The sequence below is a fragment of the Hypoxylon trugodes genome (assembly GCF_022578975.1).
Source record: "Hypoxylon trugodes strain CBS 135444 unplaced genomic scaffold F4822scaffold_2, whole genome shotgun sequence".
Lineage (NCBI taxonomy): Eukaryota > Fungi > Ascomycota > Sordariomycetes > Xylariales > Hypoxylaceae > Hypoxylon > Hypoxylon trugodes.
In genome coordinates, this window is record NW_026250017.1 from 1130165 (window position 1) to 1148286 (window position 18122).

Genomic DNA, 18122 nt, shown 5'->3' on the forward strand with positions numbered 1-18122 from the left:
CTAGCAAGTACACATCTGCACGCACCGGCTAGTGGGGTCCTCGTGGCACGCCACGCTACCGGAGGAGCAGAAACATAGGTCCTGGCATGGGTTGTCGAGGCCCGCGCTGCAGGTCATGCGGCGCTCGAGGTGGTTCATGCCGACGGGTAGGGAGGCAGCGTAGATGGAGGTCGCTGCTGCGAGGATGAGTGGGAGGAATGTGCACTGTAGATGTTTAGTCGGGGCTTCCGATAGGGAGATTGGAATGGGGGTTAGGGAGAAGAATGTTACCTTCATGTTGAGAGTTAGGCCTTGTTATATGATCTTGTAGTTGGATTATAGTGGGAGGTTGTATAATTTGGTAACAGGGTAGGTAGGCATAGAAATTATTTGGCATCTCGTCTAGCATCAAGGGGATTTTAATTGGGATTTAAATAGAACTTAGGCGGCTATACTTTCTCTGACCTCACTTCATCTTTCGTTCATTCTCTATAACCACCTCCTAAATATGTTTGACATTAATAGCGCCGCGCCGGGATATCTCCCGAAGAGGAAAGAGAAAGAGATTCTCGTTCCATAATCAACCAACGTTGCTCTACGAGTATAACGTATAACTTACCTACAACCTAGGGAATTCTTACGGCTATCTGTGAATCTAGAAATGAATTTGGCTTGGGATATATTCAGTTTAACCGGGAGGGTGGATGCGATGTTGCAACTACAGTATTGCCCGTTCCGTCGGTCTTTGGTTTAGGTAGGTTGCAAATGCGACGCTGTCATTTTTATATTTCTATAAGTAACGATCATCGTATAATTTACTGCGGCGCACCACATCTTATAATTATCTTTTTCTTTTACCCACAAAATATTGTTTCGAATGGTATTCCTTCTGTGTGTCCCATATATCGAGGCCAGGGTGTAAGCTACGGGCGCAAATCTTCCAGAATAGCCCGTAAATGGGAACAGAGTATCGCTAGAATCGGAATTTAATGAAGAGGAATCCTTCGACGGTTGAAATTGATGGAAATACCCATCTGGTGCAAGATGTCACGGAGGGAGGTAAAAATGACGTTGGCTGATCGCCAGAGTCTCATTTTAGGCAATTTCAATTCAGCACGTAGGCTGGTAGGTAAGTACCCAGGTAGGCATATTTCGTTCTTACGATCGCCCGGGCGAGGCCTAGGTATCACAGCAGACAGCAAATTACTTTTCAGCGTGGCGCATAGATAATCTCCTCTCTTCTCGATAAATACTACCAGAACAGGCTCGTTGCAGAAGCCACACTCCCCACGAAAGAGAGGCGCTTCGGATGTTGGGCGCTCGACGTACCTCAGTAGGCGCCTAGGTAGGTTTCCGCCGTATCAATGACGTCTGTTGAATCTTCACGGCTTCCGATGGCAGTCCACAGCATACTCACATCCTGGCTAATATATGTATTTCTTGGGTCCCTTTGAGATTAGAATCCCATCACGAAGAGCACTACTACCATCCGCGCAATCTTTACCAGCAAGATTATGTGTGGTATGTTTTTGCTTATTCTAACCCTGTAGATCTCAGGTAGTCACTTGCATGCTATTAAATACGCCACAACAAAAAAGCAAGCAACTCCGAATGGCCTTGTGTATGTGTAACCAATTTTCTGGGCATAAGTTCCAAGTACTTCGGGGTCTGCAGTTGAAAAATTTAGTACCTAGCATATCTAGCATATCATTCCCTAACAGACGGCACGATCAACCATGGAAGAAAAGCCACGCGCTATAGACACTCTTGGGAGCTTTACGGCCACACCCGAGCCTATTCGCAAAGCTAAAGATGGTTATATGAAATCGGACTGGATCCAGTTCCTGCTACCTAGCTAATTACGGATCGTATGCAAGTCATTGTCTTAGGAAATGTCACTTTAATTACAGGGCTTGGCAGTTTTATACCCCTCTTAAGTCGACATGGTATATCGTAAGGCTCTATTACAACGTCTCCTATGCGCGTCAAGTCCTACGTTGCTGATCTGATAAGCTACCTGGTGAAAATCCGGGTTAAATAATGCAACCAGCCTGAATAATTTTCCGTACGATTAAGCACTTCGAGTTACCTCATCGAAATTACCCACGAAAAGACCCCTGATTCCGATCCTCACCAGCGTCGTCATCGCTCGATTAACACACAGTCCTATGAATTCCATCCGCCAACCTCGCCGCCTTCCCCTCTAGCACATCAACACTCTCCTTCGTCAAATCCACACCATTCCCATCCTTTTTCTGCTTCGTATCTCCCGCCGGCCTCTGCTTTTGTAGTATCGAAAGATCGACTTCATCATTATCAATCAATGTCTGAGTAACCGACACTAAATCCGCAATGAGCTTATCCATCAAATCCAGACTCATACTCTCCCGGACAACTACTCTTAGAATCTCGGTCTTGTCTTCATTAGGTGGTAAAGCGTAGTTTGGAATAATCCATTGCCGAGCGCGCATGAGTAGGGACACGGACTCTTGCTTGATGTGTGGGAACTCCTTATGGAAATCGTCGGTTAGTCGGAAGGACACAACTGGCAGTCCTGTGACGTAATCTGCTGAAGTCTCGCCCTCTTCGCCAAGGACAGCGTGCTTAGCATCTGCGATGACGCCTGAGGTGGTGCCGGCGCGGCGGTGGATGTCAGACACGCATGTGTACCATCCCGTTGCCTCTAGGCTCTTGGACAAGAGCCTCGCGTTACGGAGGCAGTTCTCCATGACCTCGCGGTACCCATTGAACCCCAGGTGAATCAGGTTGTAGTACTGCGCGATGACTTGTGCACCGGGCCGCGAGAAGTTGAGCGTGAAGGACTTCTCGGTGCCGCCTAGGTAGTGCAGTTCGAAGATGAGGTGGTTCGGGAGGTAAGATTCGTCCCGCCATACGATCCAGCCTACGCCGGCGTAGACAAGCCCATATTTGTGCCCCGATACGTTGATGGATTTTACACGGGGGAGTTCGAAGTTCCTTGATAGATGCGCGCGTAAGTGGATATCTAACACAAAGAAAAATGGAAAGGTACATATTTACGAAGGAGTACTAAGAATGCAACAAGAAATGAAAGGGATAACTCACCACTTCGACCCCCCAGCTTGTGCATGCGTAAACGGCGCCACAAACCCTCCCGAAGCCGCATCAACATGAATCGGCACATCCACACCAGTATCCTCCTGTACCTTATCCAAAATCCCCGCAATCTCCTCTACCGGCTCAAAATGTCCCGTATACGTACTTCCCAGAATAACAAACACACCAATAGTATTCTCATCCACATTCTTCCTCACCAACTCCGGGTCCAAGCGATACTTACTCTCCTTCGAAACAGGCAGAATGCGCGCCTCGACATCGAAATACCGCGCGAATTTTTCTAAAGCCACTTGTGCGTTGGCGCCCATGATGATGTTTGGGTTTGACGCGTCGAGACCTTGCGCGCGTCGGTGCTCGACCCAGCGACGCTTCATGGCGAGACCACCTAGGTGGATTGCTTCGGAAGACCCCGTGGTCGCGGTGCCGATTGCGCGCTCGCTTTTCTTGGCGCCCCAGAGGTGTGCTAGGATACTTACGCAGCGCTCGTGTAGCGACATCATTGCTGGGTACTCGTCGTTGTCCGCGAGGTTCTTAGCGAGGTTCTTGGTCATGAGTTGTGTGGCGTTGGGTTCCATGTATGTTCCCACGAAGCTGTGATGTTTGTGAGTATATAACGTACACGTGTTGCCCACACAAAAGTATGATAGGGTTTTGGATAGGAGTAAATGTAAGAGTGAAGTCTTACCTAGCAAGATTCAAATTTGGCTTGCCGTCTAAATCTAGCTCGTCGCGGATGAGTTGGTACGCGGTATCCGCAGGCGCTCCCTCTTTCGGAAGCTCATACTTGGGTACGTCCACCTCGCTAGCATATTTAGTACCGTACGGTGTGAGATGAGATGTCGCCATCATCTGCCGTAGCTGGCGACCATTCTCAGTGAGGTGAGCATCATGAAGACGTTCTACCAGCTCGTCCGGGTCGATCTATAAAGCTATTAGTCAACTAACCATTAGTGAGTAAGTGAATAGAAATTTACATGATGAGCCAGAGACATGGTAGGTATGATTTATGATGATCGGAGTTTAGAGCTCAATATAGGATTGCTTGTAGTGTGATCGGTGTTAATTAGGTAGGTAGAGATATAAAAAGCCAAGACATTCGTTTGTCTTGGTCGAGGATGTTAAATAAGACATGGCGGGAACTTTACTCATCAGGATGACTCTACATGCATTACTCTACTGCTGTTAACACGAAGTTAAGACAAGTTAGTCGAGTTAATTTAGTTACAGGTTTAGTTACTTCTATGACGGCAATGACGTAACTACTCCTACTCCGAAGTAAACAAGTTATCCAGTCAGGGGCGCACTAACAACCATTAAATCGAGAATATTCCAATGATATAAAATTATGTTTTTCTACGATTTACAATTGTTCAATTGATTTGCCAGATTATTGTGGTTAGGTTGAATGAATTGTTACTGGCTGTTATTTACGTAGTACTTACACCCAGTTGCGTAAACGACTATGTTACCACTTAGCTATACGATATATGAAAAGCCAACAATACTTCACCAATTCTAACCAATAAAATCAAGTAAGAAAACCAAATAGAGTTGCTTGTCAAGTGAAACATCGGATAAAAGAATAGCAGTAGCGAACTGTCATTACGCAACTCCATACCCGGTAGCACAAAGAGCACTGTGGACAAAGACTGCAAAGATAGGCCGAGGATTAGAACGGTACTCGACCTCGCAATTGGCTTTGTCTCTACTCACCTATGCGAATATCTGGTTTGAAGCTCATCATGGGAATCCCTTGAAAATTAGCTGTTGTATACCTACCTATGTAGGTACCCATAGGTTGAAATGAATAGAAAAAGGTGATTGTTCGCTGCACTAGTTATTCGCAAAGCTTTACCAAACTAGAGAAGACCGTCCACCGTTTTCGGACATAAATGATTATGTGAAAGAGTAGGACCGGATTCGAGAGGAGGATACGGAGGTAGTTGAAAGAGATATTATAGGTAACATATTAGCTACTCAAGAACTTCTAGAATACTTAGGGCGGCCTGGAAATTGGACAAAGCCGTAAGCCACGACACTACCGGACGCAGATCTAGCAACACATGCTTCTTTGTGCCGTGATGGCAACAAAAGTCCTACAATGCTCGGGGCGAGCGAGTCGTTCGCCTCGAAGAAGCCATTCCGTAAAACACTGCCAAAATATACTACCCCCGAAAAGAGAAAAGGAAAAAAAACGCCATCATGCCGCCGAAAAAAGCCAACCCCTCTCCAGCCGAAGCGAAGTGGGATGACGCAGTCGTACATATTGGCAACCAAATGTTGACTGCATTAATCGAGTCATCAGATCCCGTTGTATCGTTAAACAAATCTTTTGATAAAACCAACCTCCACGATGTCCTAGTGGACTTGTTGAGGAGAATGTGCATCCCTTTTGCAAATGTTAGGGAAAACGGTCTCGAAACAAATCTGAGAAACGCCGTGACGGAGCTTCAGAGCATAAAGGAAAGAAATGAAAGCCTCGATAAAAGGCTCACTGCCCGATCGCATGATTTGAAGGACGCCGAGGACAGATGTGAGGCACAAATCAAGGATTTGAAACAAACACATAGGGATGAACTCAATGCAATCGACGACGAGGTTAGAGAAAAGGGGACTCAAGTGGAAGACCTTGAAAATGAGGTTAGGGAGCTCAAACGCGATTTAGCCAAGTCGAAGAGAGATAATGCATCGTATATCTCAGACTTGCAAAATAATTATGAAAAAGTCGATAAGGCAAGGGACGAGGCGGAAACGAAGCTTGCGAAAGCGGAGAAGACCATTACTGAACAGGAGGATTATCTGAAATCGTTACCTCTACCTGTACCCGGTGCCAAGGCAGCCCAGAAAGCTCTCGAAAAGGAAAATAATGACAATAAACAAACAATACAGAAAATGAAAGAAGAAAGGTTTCTAGCTAAAGTGAAACAGGAAGAACTTGAAGAAAAGATAAATATTGGGAAGGCAGCTGTAGATGCATTGCAGCAAGAGGTAATTAGGTTGGAGCAGGAGCTTGCTAAATCACCAACTACAACAACCTCGGGTGGTGCGCCCACTTCGATTTCATCTGGTCCACAACAGACTGGAAACCTAGCCCTCGAACTAGAAATCGAGGGGTTGAAGAACAGTCTCGAAGAGGCAGAAGAGGCCAGAGAGACACTAGAACAGCAGTTGAAGGATCTCGATGGAAAAGCTAAATCCAGTGGTAACGCGAAGGAAAAGGAACTCCAGGCGCGGATTGAGAGGCTACAAAAACAGTATAAGGAGGCCAATGCTGAACTACAGAAGCTCAAATCCCTCCAGAAATTAAACGACACTCTTCAATCACGCGAAAGAGAACTTCAGTCTCAAGTTAAGGCCATGAATGCAGAGTTCAGGAGGACAGAGGATGAACTTGCGAAGGCTAAGGCGGACCTTGGAAGCCAAACCTCAAAGTGCGAGGCAGAGAAATCCGAGCTCAACAGGAGGATTGTCGAGATTACGCGTCAACTAGATGAGGAACGTCAAAGGGCCGACGATGCCTCAGGAAACCCGCCCGATGCTGAACTCCAGCGATTAAGACAGCAACTCAGGCAAGCGGATGATGATTTGGCGGCAGAGCGAGCTGCGCGAGCCGGACTCGAGGAAACAATACGAAACCTAGAGCAAAGAATAAGGGATCTAGAGGCAGCCGCGGCGAAGCGCGACGCCGAAGAAGCCGAAAGACTCCGAAAGATTGGGGAAGAATACTCAGAACAAGCAAAAGAAGAGCTCACAGAATTCTTCAATAAAATGTATGAAGACCTAAGGTTGCGAGCTGAAGAGAACAAAGCCGAGCTCCTAGAACAGCTCAAGATCAACGAAGACACGTATAACACATATATTCAGAGGTTAGAATCTCTCAAAACGGAAATAGAGAGACGCCCCTTCGAGCGCGGTAACTTTGACCGCAGAAAGGTGGGTAGGGCGGAACAGGAGATCAGCAGGTTATCACGCACGCTCCGACACCTCCGGAACCAAAACCAGTTCTTAGACGACATAATTAAAACATTTACACCAGGGGAGAAACCAGCAATGGAAAGGGCAAGAGATCTAGGAGCAGGAGGTGCACCAGCAGGACCTGCGGGTGCTGGAGGAGTTGGCACTGGTGTTGGCGCTGGTGGTCTCGGTGGTCTCGGTGGTCCCGGTCCTGTCGGCGCTGGAGTTGGAGCAGGCGGTGCTGGTGGCCCTGGTCCTGTCGGCGCTGGCGTTGGCTCTGGTGGTATCGGTGGCCCTGGCATTGGAGCTGGTGGTGCTGGCGGTCCTGGTGTCGGCACTGGAGGTGGCGTTGGTGGCGGCCCCGGTGCCGGTGGTCTTGGTGTTGGAGGTGGTGGTGGAGGGTTAGGTGGCCCCAGTGGAGGTCTCGGCGGTCCTGGTGTTGGTACTGGTGGTCCTAGTACCGGTGGCCCTGGTGCTGGTGGTTCTGGTTTAGGAGGTGTCGGCGGCGCTGGTGGTCCTGGTGTCGGTACTGGAGGTTTAGGTGGCCCCGGTGGAGGTCCTGGAGTAGGTGGTCCTGGCGTTCCTGGCGTTCCTGGTGGTGGTGGTGGTGCAGGTGCCGGTGGCCCTGGTGCTGGGGGTGGTGGTGCCCCAGGTGGGTCAGGAATAGGCCAAAGAATAACGAACATCCTACGGAGCGATAGATGGATCTGGCTTAACATAATCGCATTCCTGATGATGGTAGCGACGATGATAGCATCAGCTCGTGAAAGATCACTCATGATGAATGCAAACGCAAAAGTGAGGAGGGCGATGTACGTCAATTCGCAGGATACCACCAATTTCCTCAGTCTTTTTATCCCATCATTCCATTATTTTTGGGAATTGTTTCTCTTTTTGGGGGCGTACCATTTCATCAGGAACTAAAGGGCTACATAAGTTAGTGGTTCTAGGAGTGTTTCGATACGCATTTGTACTTTCATTTTTATATAGCGTCAGAAGCAGGATAGGCATCGAGATATATATGGGCTAGGTAGTTAGGGATACGTGGTCGCAATTATTCATATAGAGTGTATCAAATATAATAATGAATTTCATTTTTCATATATAACCCTATGATGAAAGTTACATGATACATGATAGCAATAAGAGGAGTAGTTGGTAGATGATGGAAATTAGGACTTTGAGTTGTGAAGTTGTGAAGTTGTAAATGAGAGATTGAGATTTGGACCTAGGTAACTTGTTAAGGTCTCCACAATATACGGCCGATTCCAGCCCCGCAATCACTACCTAGGTAGGTATCTAGGTAGGTATAGAGGTATTTGTCAGAACTACATGATGTCATTATTCTAAATGTTAGCGACCATAAATTCTCAGGGGAAACGGATACGGCCTCATCGTCGACAGGGGGGCCTGTATAATCGGAAATAGTATTAAGAGAAATTCCAAATTCCAAATTTCCATCCCGGGTTTAATTCCAAATGTTCATTATAAACTTGGTAGAGGATGTGACGCCGACTCCAATAACTCAGACTCTTTAAACCCTTATAAGAATGAATATATACCGACCTTCATTTAAGAAGTCATCATCATTAAAAAACACATTATTATTATATTCCGTCATCACGAGCAAACATTCGAAACATACCTCCTTTGTTTCACAAATTCTATCCCACCATAATAGATCAATTCTTGTATATAATAGTACCTTTCATTCGAGAGCTCATAATATTTCACTCAAACAACAACACTATTATTCCACCATGTCATCCAAACTCATCCCCTCCAATCCCTCCGACGTAGCCGTAATACGGCATATCACACCCAACATCGTCACCGTATCCGTGCCATTCGCGCGATTCGGCCTAATCCGAGTCGGCGGGCGCGGCACCATAAGTAAACCAATCCCAACCTCCACATTATAACCATACCCACTAACCCTCACTCACCCAGTACGTCTCACATCCGGCACCCTAGCAGTATTCTCCCCCGTAGCCCTAACACCGGAAACCCAAGCCAAAGTCAGCGAACTAGGCGGGAACGTGGGGTACATCATAGCCGGCGACATCGAGCACCACATCTTCCTCTCAGAATGGTCACGCGCGTACCCCCAAGCTAAAATCCTCGGGCCCAAGGGTCTACAGGAGAAACGCGCGAAGACGCATGACGACCCCAAGATCGGCGACGAGCCGTTCGCTTTCATCTGGGACGCGAGTAACAAACGCGAAGTACGGGCTGTAAGCGACGAGTTCGCGGCCGATTTCGAGGTGGAATTCGTGGACGCGCATCCGAATCAGGAGGTTGTGTTGTTGTATAAACCAGATAAGGTGCTCATACAGGCGGATTTGTTGTTTAATTTACCGGCGGTGGAGCAGTATTCTCGTGTGCCGGAGGCGGAGAAGAACGCGCATGGTTTTGTGAATCGGATTTTTGAGTCGATTAATAGTACCGCGGGCGAGGCGAAGGGGTTGAAGAGGTTCTTGTGGTATGTGCTGAGCAATGCGAATAAGAACCGCGCGGGGTTCAATGAGAGCGTGAAGAGGATCGAGAGCTGGGATTTCGAAACGATTATTCCGTGCCACGGGGAGACGATTGAGGGAAATGGGAAAGAGTTGTTTAGGAAGGTATTCGAGTGGCATTTGCAGGGTCATAAGTGAGTGTGAGACTGTTGAGAGCGAGCCGTGCATGTGTGTGATGGGATATTACGGTGGTGGCTTGATTAGGTCGGCGGCTAGGCTCACCGTGCCCTTATACCGTCCACAGATCGATGTAGAGAGGATAATCGGAATAGATCGGGCATGATACCAGTGTATATTCATACGAGATTGTATAAATCCAATCGCCAGATATTGCCTTGCGATGCTCGAGACATAAACAATTGTCCTTGTGAAATACCCCATTCGTAAGAACCGAGACACTTTACACGGTACTCCCAACGCTTACTGTTGCTTGCTCGCACAATGCCCTCTGTGTAACACGCCTCATCGTCGCACATTCTAGTGCATTCCCTTTTTCCTCAATGTATTCTGTAACGTCCCCATTTCAATCTCACCCAGCACAACGTCTCTCAGGTCACTGTCAACAGTCGTACTTAACGTCAACACTTATAGAAAACAAGGTGGTAATGATAAATATTATTAATTCTGTACACCGAAACTCCTTCCTTTTCGATATCCCCCCATCCCCAGAAGCCAAGTTTTCGACCTCCGCTATCTTTTAGTTCCGAAAGATCGACCCCGATCTGTACCTAGTTCCCTATCCGTACAACCTAACGCCGGTGGTAATTCTACGGAGAAAGAGAAGGATTTAAGACATCATTCGGGAATAGTTGTGTTTCCTGGGCGCAGCCTACCTCGCTGACTCCTTAGGCGAAAGCCACTCCGAGTCTCGAAGCCTTAGTGCCCATTCCATCGAGCATGTGATCGAAGCCTACTACCAATCTCTCCATCTAATATCCCTTTTTATCGAAACCGGGACCATTCTCCCCGTTCGCCTGATTACATCCCGCGTATTTGTAAGAAAGCCACGAATGGCGGCTCCAGATAATTGTAGCACCCTCGAGTATCATACAACCCGATTCAGTATTTACTTTGAAGAGCTCTTGCTTCGCTCCCTCGACCGACCGCGCTGGCTTTCCTCGTCGTCTTGACTTGAGTCGTCATCTTCGATAACATCGCTGTCGTACGCGTAGTCGTTGGATGTGATTTTGAAGGGATCAGATGGGTCTTTTGCCGACCTACCCTCATTTAGAGCCTACAAATTTCCTCGGTCAATACTCAATTAAGAAGAAATTTGAATGGGTAATTAAGACATACTATACACAGTTTACACCGCTGGCCAAAGTTAGAGACTTTGTTTTGGCAGTTAACTGCTCCCTATTTCTCGCTATCAGTATGCTGCTTTCATTGAGAAGAGCGTCGGGTTTCACTAACATAGTAGTTGGCACAGTAGCAATGCATTTTGGCGAAAGTGTCCGATATATTCAGAAAGAACTAGGTTTGAATAAACTTCAATGCAAGGAGTTCGGCAATATTATATATAAAACCGTCTAGGTAAGGTACAGTCGAGATCTGAAGAATTGATAATTGACGTATCAACTTGAAGTTCTTTAACGAAGAATCTAGGAACAAGAGACGAGGCGAGGGAAGAAAAGCCCCTTTTTATATACCGTCCGAGCAATCATGAATAATAGATACAGAACACCGGGGACTCACATGCACTCCGTGTATGGTGTACGTAAAATACAATTGGGATGGGGATAATTTAGCTCAACAACCCGATGAACCCGGTCGTAATCGGCTTGCTCAGCACACCCAGCTCTTGTCTCCTACATACATGCACATCACATGGCACATGCATACCAGGTATCTACCCTCCATCTAGACAATATATGGAGCATTCCACAACAGTTAGGTAAGACCAGGGTAAGCCGCGATCCAAACGGACCCTATCCCGTCGAAACTCAAAAACCTGGGGGGTGGAGGGAGTGGGATGTGGGAGACGCGGCTCCATCAGTCCGCCGTTCCCGGTTTTCTGGGCTCGCACAAACGCCTCTTAACTACCCATTACTACGATCGTAAGCTACCTAGGTACGTGCTACTAATAAAGTAAGTAAGTAAGGGCACCGACAGCTTGGTACCTCATGTTTGCCAAGACTCGTCCCCTCGCTACTCGCTCTTATGCCGTTGATATTTAATCCCCTACGCAAGGGGCGTAGAATTAATATGGAAGTTCGCAGCTATGTGATGAGGAGTAAAAGGTACGCATGCCTATATCGGTGTACTATGGAGTTGAGTTGAGCTTACCTGTCTCACTTGAAATAGACATTTAATATTCTGATAGGTACAATACCTCGATGGAATAACACCTCCGAACGAACAAAGGAGATAACTAAATCGTTGACGTGCAAGCACCCGCGTTTCGCCCCTTGCCGTTTCACCACGCGAGCTTTTCGGAGTATTCTTGACGGAGACCCAAAAAAGCAGCATCCCATCTCCCGTCGCATGATCTGCACTACTCACGTCCACTACTCTGTGTACTTCCACTAACCGTGGCCAAGTCCCGTTGAAGGAGGAAAAAAAAGAGTTTAGGGGACACATGTGTATATTTCTATTATTCATCTTGGGAACATAAAATCCCCAAAATAACGTTCTGGATCTTCGTTTTGTTAGCGTATCTTTTAGGAGGATTATCTCCCGTCGACCTACCAGTAGTCGTGATGTCAAGGATACCTAATGCTGCTCTTCCCACACCGAGATAGCTCCTTGCGTGTCTTCTTACAATCTCCTATCATAAATAGGTACCCAGGTATGCATGGTAAAGTAGTAGACCCAACGCAACGGATGCGTATTAAAAATGTTAAAAAAAAACAGAGTTTGAACGATTCCATGCCACGCAGACCTAACACCCACGCAGTTTCCGTGACACAAGTCATGCGAATGCCGCGTGTACCGTAGCTCAACTAACTCCCATCAATGCCATACGAGGGGGAGGCCAGACTAAACTCTAAAATTCGCCATGGGACAACAAATAACGAATAGAAACAACCGAAAAGGGGAGCACTAGAGTACCAAAACCCACTAAATACGAATCGAAACTAAAAACATCATCGAGACCTCTAAAAAAGGACACGGCTGGAACCGTCTCTCAACAACACAAGGACAGCAGCAATTTTAGGGCTGCTAGTTAAACAGCGACATCTATCTATCTATCTATCTATCTATCTATCTATCATCACCTCAATCCCTAACCCTGAGTCCTGGACATAGCCATGTCCCACAAGACACAAATTCAAACAACTGGATCGATTCCCAGCTGACGGGTATCACCTCGAGTCAGCGAGCCGCATACACACCATCTCAACCACCTTTATACGACATGCAGGCAACTGACTATCAATATACCGACAATTTGGCCGCCTACTCATAAGCTCTAAACACGCCTCTAGTTAACTCAAGCTTAGGCATCAACCACGTACTATAGCCACACACGGTAACCCGTCCACTTCCACTAAACCCAAGGCGTTTAAATCCTTAGGTACCTAAGGCTCAAGTTGCTCTATCCATATTACCTTACTAGAATAATAAGGCAGCTCTGTAGCTAAGGTAGATCATTAGCTAAGCTAAGCTCTCTGAACCTTACAATTCCCTGATAGAAACCGAGCACCTGGCAGCTGGGTCGATGATAGCTAACGTACTAAATCCCCAAGATCTCCTCGGATAGGGGCGAAGCATACCTAACTAGGCCACACCTACCTCAAGTAAAAAACATACCCATCAAGTAGCCCAAGAAGCCAAGCTTGAACCAAGCACTCGGGTAGCTCTCATGAACACACCTCACTTATTCATTCTTCTATGACGAGTCAAAGGCACAGATAGCCAAACATCTCCAAAAGAATATTCATAGTCTTCGGGTCTCTTTAGTTTGGTGATGATTACGGTAGGGATTTCCTACTAGTTAGGTAGTTTCTAGGCACATCCTCCCTTCCCATCTTCCGAAGTTTCGACTTAACGTCTCTGTTCCCGATTCGATTCGTCTCCTCTCTTTCCTCCTCAAAAATATCCCCACTGTTTTCTCTCTCTCTCTCTTCTCATCTCGAACGAATGTACGACTAAGCCGCTTGCTATTTGCTTGTCGTAACACAACTCACACCTCTCATTCCAGCTCCAGCTTATCTTATCTCGCCACAGCGCAGACTATTGGGCATCATTAACGGATCTTTCTCCACTACCTTCTCTTCAACTAAACCACCCCTCTTCTCACTCACTCACTTTGAAGGTTACAAATAAGTCTTTCGGAAAGAGTCGCTCGGATGCTCCAGCAAAATCCAAAGTCCGCAGCCGACCTTTCAAATCCGGAAGCTTAAGACGATTAAAAATGGAGTTTCCTCGCTACTGAAGACATTCTCAAAAAAATGAGGGTAGAAAAGGAAAAAGAAATATGCCGGCCAGATTACCTAAGGTATTTAGACGAAGAGAACAGACGTCCAGGCCGCATATAATGGATTTGCATGCTTATCCAGGATCCCCTGGTCCTACACGAATTATTTGGCTTGAGCTTGAAATCCCCAAACGACCAAATGAAAAGCTGGGTATAGCTTAAGAGTGAAATGTCCGCCATAGGTCCTGATCATCAATAGAAAACGGTAATAGGAAGGGATCATTGCATCGGCATCTCGGACTTTCGGGTGTTCTTCCAGAAGTCAAGGGCAGCAATCACATCGCCACCAGCTTCGTCTTCGTATGCGAATAAAATCTAGATTGTTGTTAGCAATTATACGAACTTTGTGTCTTCAGATAAGATTTGGAGTAACTCACCTCATGCGTACTGCTGTGTAGCATCCGGATATTCTTGTGTGGAACAATATGAACTGCGCCGCTTTCAATATTCCTAAGTTCGATGAAGTTGGGCTCAAACGCGAGGATCCACGGGTAAGACAGCGCAAATGCTTGCGGTGTTCCCTCCCAGTCAATGCGCCACTCTGGTCTCGCCCTCCAACCGTTTCGGTTAACAAAGAATGAAAATTCCGAGTAGTTGAGAAGGAATTCTCCATTGAGTCGCTCGATGTGGATTGGCTTGACGCCTTCTTTCCTTGCGACGAAGTCTAGCGATGTGTCGGCTTGGTCTAGCAACGACTGTGTTTCAAGGGTTTCAAGGGAGACGACCTCGAAACCTCTAGCGCATGCCACGCAGAGCTTGCTCTTGAGGAAGTGAACCGACGAGGATTCAGTGGGAATATAGAATTCCTTAAATGCCTTCAGCTCATCTTGACCAGCGTTAAACATCTTGCCAAATCCTTTTTGTTTCTTTCCCTTGCTCATCGAGTCATTGGGTTCGTAAACCTTGATTGTCGTTGAAAGCGCGCTAGACTTGACGCAACAGACTAAATGTCTACCTAGACAAATACCCGTCTTGAAGAAATTACAGTTGCTCTGGATCTTCTTTGGTCGTTTCGCGAGCGCTGGCTCATTAGGATCTAATGCTGCGAGTGAGTATGATGATAGTGTCTTGTTCGATAGCACCAGCAAGAGACCATATTCTTCTAGAACATCGACCTGAGTAACATGCTGTGTTTCGATGACACGCTTAGGCACCTGGTCTTTGACCTTTCGGTCTGAGACATAGATACCATGGTCAGTACCATATATGAGTTTACGGCCACCATCTATTGTCAAATTAGTAAAAGACAAGTACGCGGAGCATAAGAAGAGACGTACCGAACGGCGTAACAGTGTTGACAAGATTGCCAGCCTGGAAGAAATTAGAAGATAGGGTATTAACATTGAAGAAGTCGGCTCGTGCTCGAAGGCGTTGCTGGGCTGAATCAATAAACTCAAGCCACTTTTTCCTAGCCGTCTGATTGGAAGCATATAAAACTTGCTCGTAATAATTCTTGCCTAAATGTCGGAAGGTTATGGGCCAGCCTTCGGTGGATTTTTTATCAGAGTCTTTGCCACGGAAAGGTAAATTCGAAGATGCGCGTTTAACGCCTGCTTGAGGAATGACCTCGTCCATTTCTTTGATGGAGAGGAGCTCTAGCGGAATGGGCTGGGGATTTAAAGTTAGCTATTGGTCCACGGTTAATCAGCAATAGTATATAACTTACTCTCCTATAAGCCTTTACTTCTTCTCCTTTGCCAACTTGTTTTATGCGCACAAGCAAAACGGCATGATCAAATAGGAAGGCTGTAATATCTGTGGGGTCTGTAGGCGTTTTCTTGAATGTAGTCTTGAAAACTAATTCACGCCCTTCCTCCGTCAACTTAAGATCCATACGATCAGCAGGGCGGAATTTCAGTTGCTCGTGTAAGCGGCGTAGGTTGAAGCGGTTTTCGGCTTTACCAGACTCGGCGTTGACTCTGCTTAGCAAGTCGCGGATCATGGTAAGGACCTTAGGAATGTCTTCCTTATCAGGGTTACCATCTTCTGTGTATTTCAAAACGTTCTCTAGTAGCAAAGGATAACGCGCCAATCTCGTCGTGGGTTTCGTCAAGTAACCGTTCAATTCTAGCTTCCTTGACTCTTTTCTCCTTTCGATTTCCTCAACGAATTTCGCAAAATAAGGGTTGCTAGATCGCTCGTTTTCGAATTCGAATTTAGCTTCCAGTTGCTTAGAACCATACAAGATGAATGGCTCAAACTGGGGGACAATCTCTAAGAAGATATCCCCGAGATTTCTAACCACGGGGTGCTTTTGTTGCCTCTCCGTCAAAGCCTTGGCGAATCTAGAACTGACCGAATGGATGCTAGGATGGTCAATGATGTTGCTAAAAATGTTCTGAACAACTCGTTCTTTTCTCGGAGCAGGAATCGGCGAGCCCTTCGAGCGCAGGGGCAAAATCCAGAAATCTCTAAGATATTCAAGATCCTTAACGAAGTCTCTTTCAGTGTAGCAAATTTCGGAAATAACTTCTTGTCTCTTCTTCTCCCTATCGCCGACACTTTCAGCAATTTCCTTAGGAACGGTGTTAATCCAGAGCTTCTGTTCGTCCGTCTGGTCCGCGTCGTCGTTGATAGTGGCGTCTTGGTCCTTCCTCAATCCTACCTGTGGCTTGAGGTTCAAGCGAGAAACCTGTTCCAGCCTTCGAGGACATGCGATAGAATAGCAAAGTTGGTCTCTAGTACACGTCGGCGAATAACACTCCGAAAGCAAGACAAATACACCGTTGACGGGGTGTTTCTCTTCCGGCTCATCCATTAGTGTCTCTCTGAATTGGTACATTTCGGCCGTCGAATCTCGCAACCGGTGTTCGTAGGTAACATCGTGAAAAAACTTCTGCGCGTCGAGAGCTCGACCTAGGAGCAAAGCCAGATTCCTATCTGTAGTCCTAATGATGTACGACAGGACATCGACAGCCTCTGAGCCGCTAAAAGCATTTTTGTATGTCAGCTCGTTCTTCGTTCGTTCGCCCGTGATGATCTTCTGTCGGAAGCACTCGGCGACCCTCGAGAGGAGGGCGGGATAAACCAGAGGTGGACGGATCTTAGCAGTAGGGGGTCGTTCGCCCTCGATTGACCTCGAAGATATTGAAGGTCGGTGTACCAGCTGCTGAGTTTGCTGCGATTGCTGCGATAGTTGCTGACGGGCCTGCTCAGAAGTCTCAGGGACAATGGTACTGGCCATTGACATTGTGCGGCTGTGGTCGCCAGCGACGGTCGATGATGCCATGCTCATTGTCCTTGTAGCAGTTCCAGGCGCAGGGGTGAATCCGTTATATCCACCTGTATTCCCATTCATCATAGGCATTTCGTTCGATGGAGCCCTCATACGGTTGGGAATTACACGGCCGCTCATCATCTGGTGTGCGTCGCGTTCGGGAGGATAGCCGGTCATAGACATTGATCGATCGTCGTGGCGTTCGGGGACTACTCGGCCTTGCGCCGTTGTTCGAGACATAGGAGAAGCGTTAGGAGCCTGTCTAAAATTATTCTGAGGTGTCTGGTATGAACCAGGCTGCTGTTGATACATCTGTGGTCGCGGCACACTAGCAAGCGACTGGGAGCGAAAGGGGTCATCCCGCATAGCAGGACCAGGCCCCGGGCCGCCTTGGTAAGGTCTAGGGACGGGATTTCGTGGAGGATATCCCGGTTGAGGAGGTCCCCTAGAGTCGAATCGAGGAGGACCTTGCGGTGGAGGACCGGGATAAGGCCTTTGGTTCGGTCCAGTAGGCATTGGCGGCCTCCCACCGTATTGCCCGCCATATTGTCCTTGGCCCTGAGGATAACCTCCAGAAGGGTTTCGCTGGCTCTGATAATAACCATTTGCCATACTTGTGTCCATTGTTCTAGTCCGAGGTGCTATCGCTTCTTCGTAGCCTCCTGCTCGCTGGGGTCGTGGAGGGGCCCTTCGTTGCATATCGGAGGACATGCTCGACATGGACGACATGGTCTGGGTTCTACCCTCTTGTGGTGGCATGTGCGGCGAGGAGATACCGGCTGGCGACGCCGAGGTCATTGTACCAGTTCGACCCGGAGGGGGATGGGAACCGAAAATGTTGGAGAAGGCGGCATCTCGCTGATTGCCGGACGAAGGGCCATATCGGCGTTGATCGTACTGGTAATCAGCCATTCTCGAGGTCCTAAGAAAAGGGAAACAG

General features: G+C 47.3%; 4 protein-coding genes across 4 annotated transcripts; 1 reads left to right on the forward strand and 3 right to left on the reverse strand.

Moving 5' to 3' along the window:
- F4822DRAFT_425302 (glutamate decarboxylase) lies at positions 1 to 4067 on the reverse strand (the record flags this gene model as incomplete). The annotated part of the gene is made up of 5 exons (XM_051460307.1): positions 1 to 204; positions 2142 to 2955; positions 3064 to 3666; positions 3761 to 3996; positions 4050 to 4067. The coding sequence occupies 5 exons, from the start codon at positions 4065 to 4067 to the stop codon at positions 1 to 3; spliced, it is 1875 nt and encodes a 624-aa protein (XP_051317860.1).
- A 4307-nt stretch (positions 4068 to 8374) lies between these two features.
- On the forward strand, positions 8375 to 10338 carry F4822DRAFT_389595 (uncharacterized protein). The gene is made up of 2 exons (XM_051456983.1): positions 8375 to 8922; positions 8980 to 10338. Exons 1-2 carry the CDS (start codon positions 8580 to 8582, stop codon positions 9681 to 9683), a joined length of 1047 nt encoding a protein of 348 aa, XP_051317861.1. The 5' UTR covers positions 8375 to 8579; the 3' UTR covers positions 9684 to 10338.
- A 238-nt stretch (positions 10339 to 10576) lies between these two features.
- On the reverse strand, positions 10577 to 10985 carry F4822DRAFT_441202 (uncharacterized protein; the record flags this gene model as incomplete). Its single annotated transcript, XM_051462837.1, has 3 exons — positions 10577 to 10779; positions 10842 to 10901; positions 10959 to 10985. The coding sequence occupies 3 exons, from the start codon at positions 10983 to 10985 to the stop codon at positions 10612 to 10614; spliced, it is 255 nt and encodes an 84-aa protein (XP_051317862.1). The 3' UTR covers positions 10577 to 10611.
- Positions 10986 to 14184: 3199 nt separating this feature from the next.
- On the reverse strand, positions 14185 to 18094 carry F4822DRAFT_425306 (CNH-domain-containing protein; the record flags this gene model as incomplete). Its single annotated transcript, XM_051460308.1, has 4 exons — positions 14185 to 14280; positions 14343 to 15190; positions 15243 to 15573; positions 15632 to 18094. 4 exons carry the CDS (start codon positions 18092 to 18094, stop codon positions 14185 to 14187), a joined length of 3738 nt encoding a protein of 1245 aa, XP_051317863.1.
- Positions 18095 to 18122: the final 28 nt, after the last annotated feature.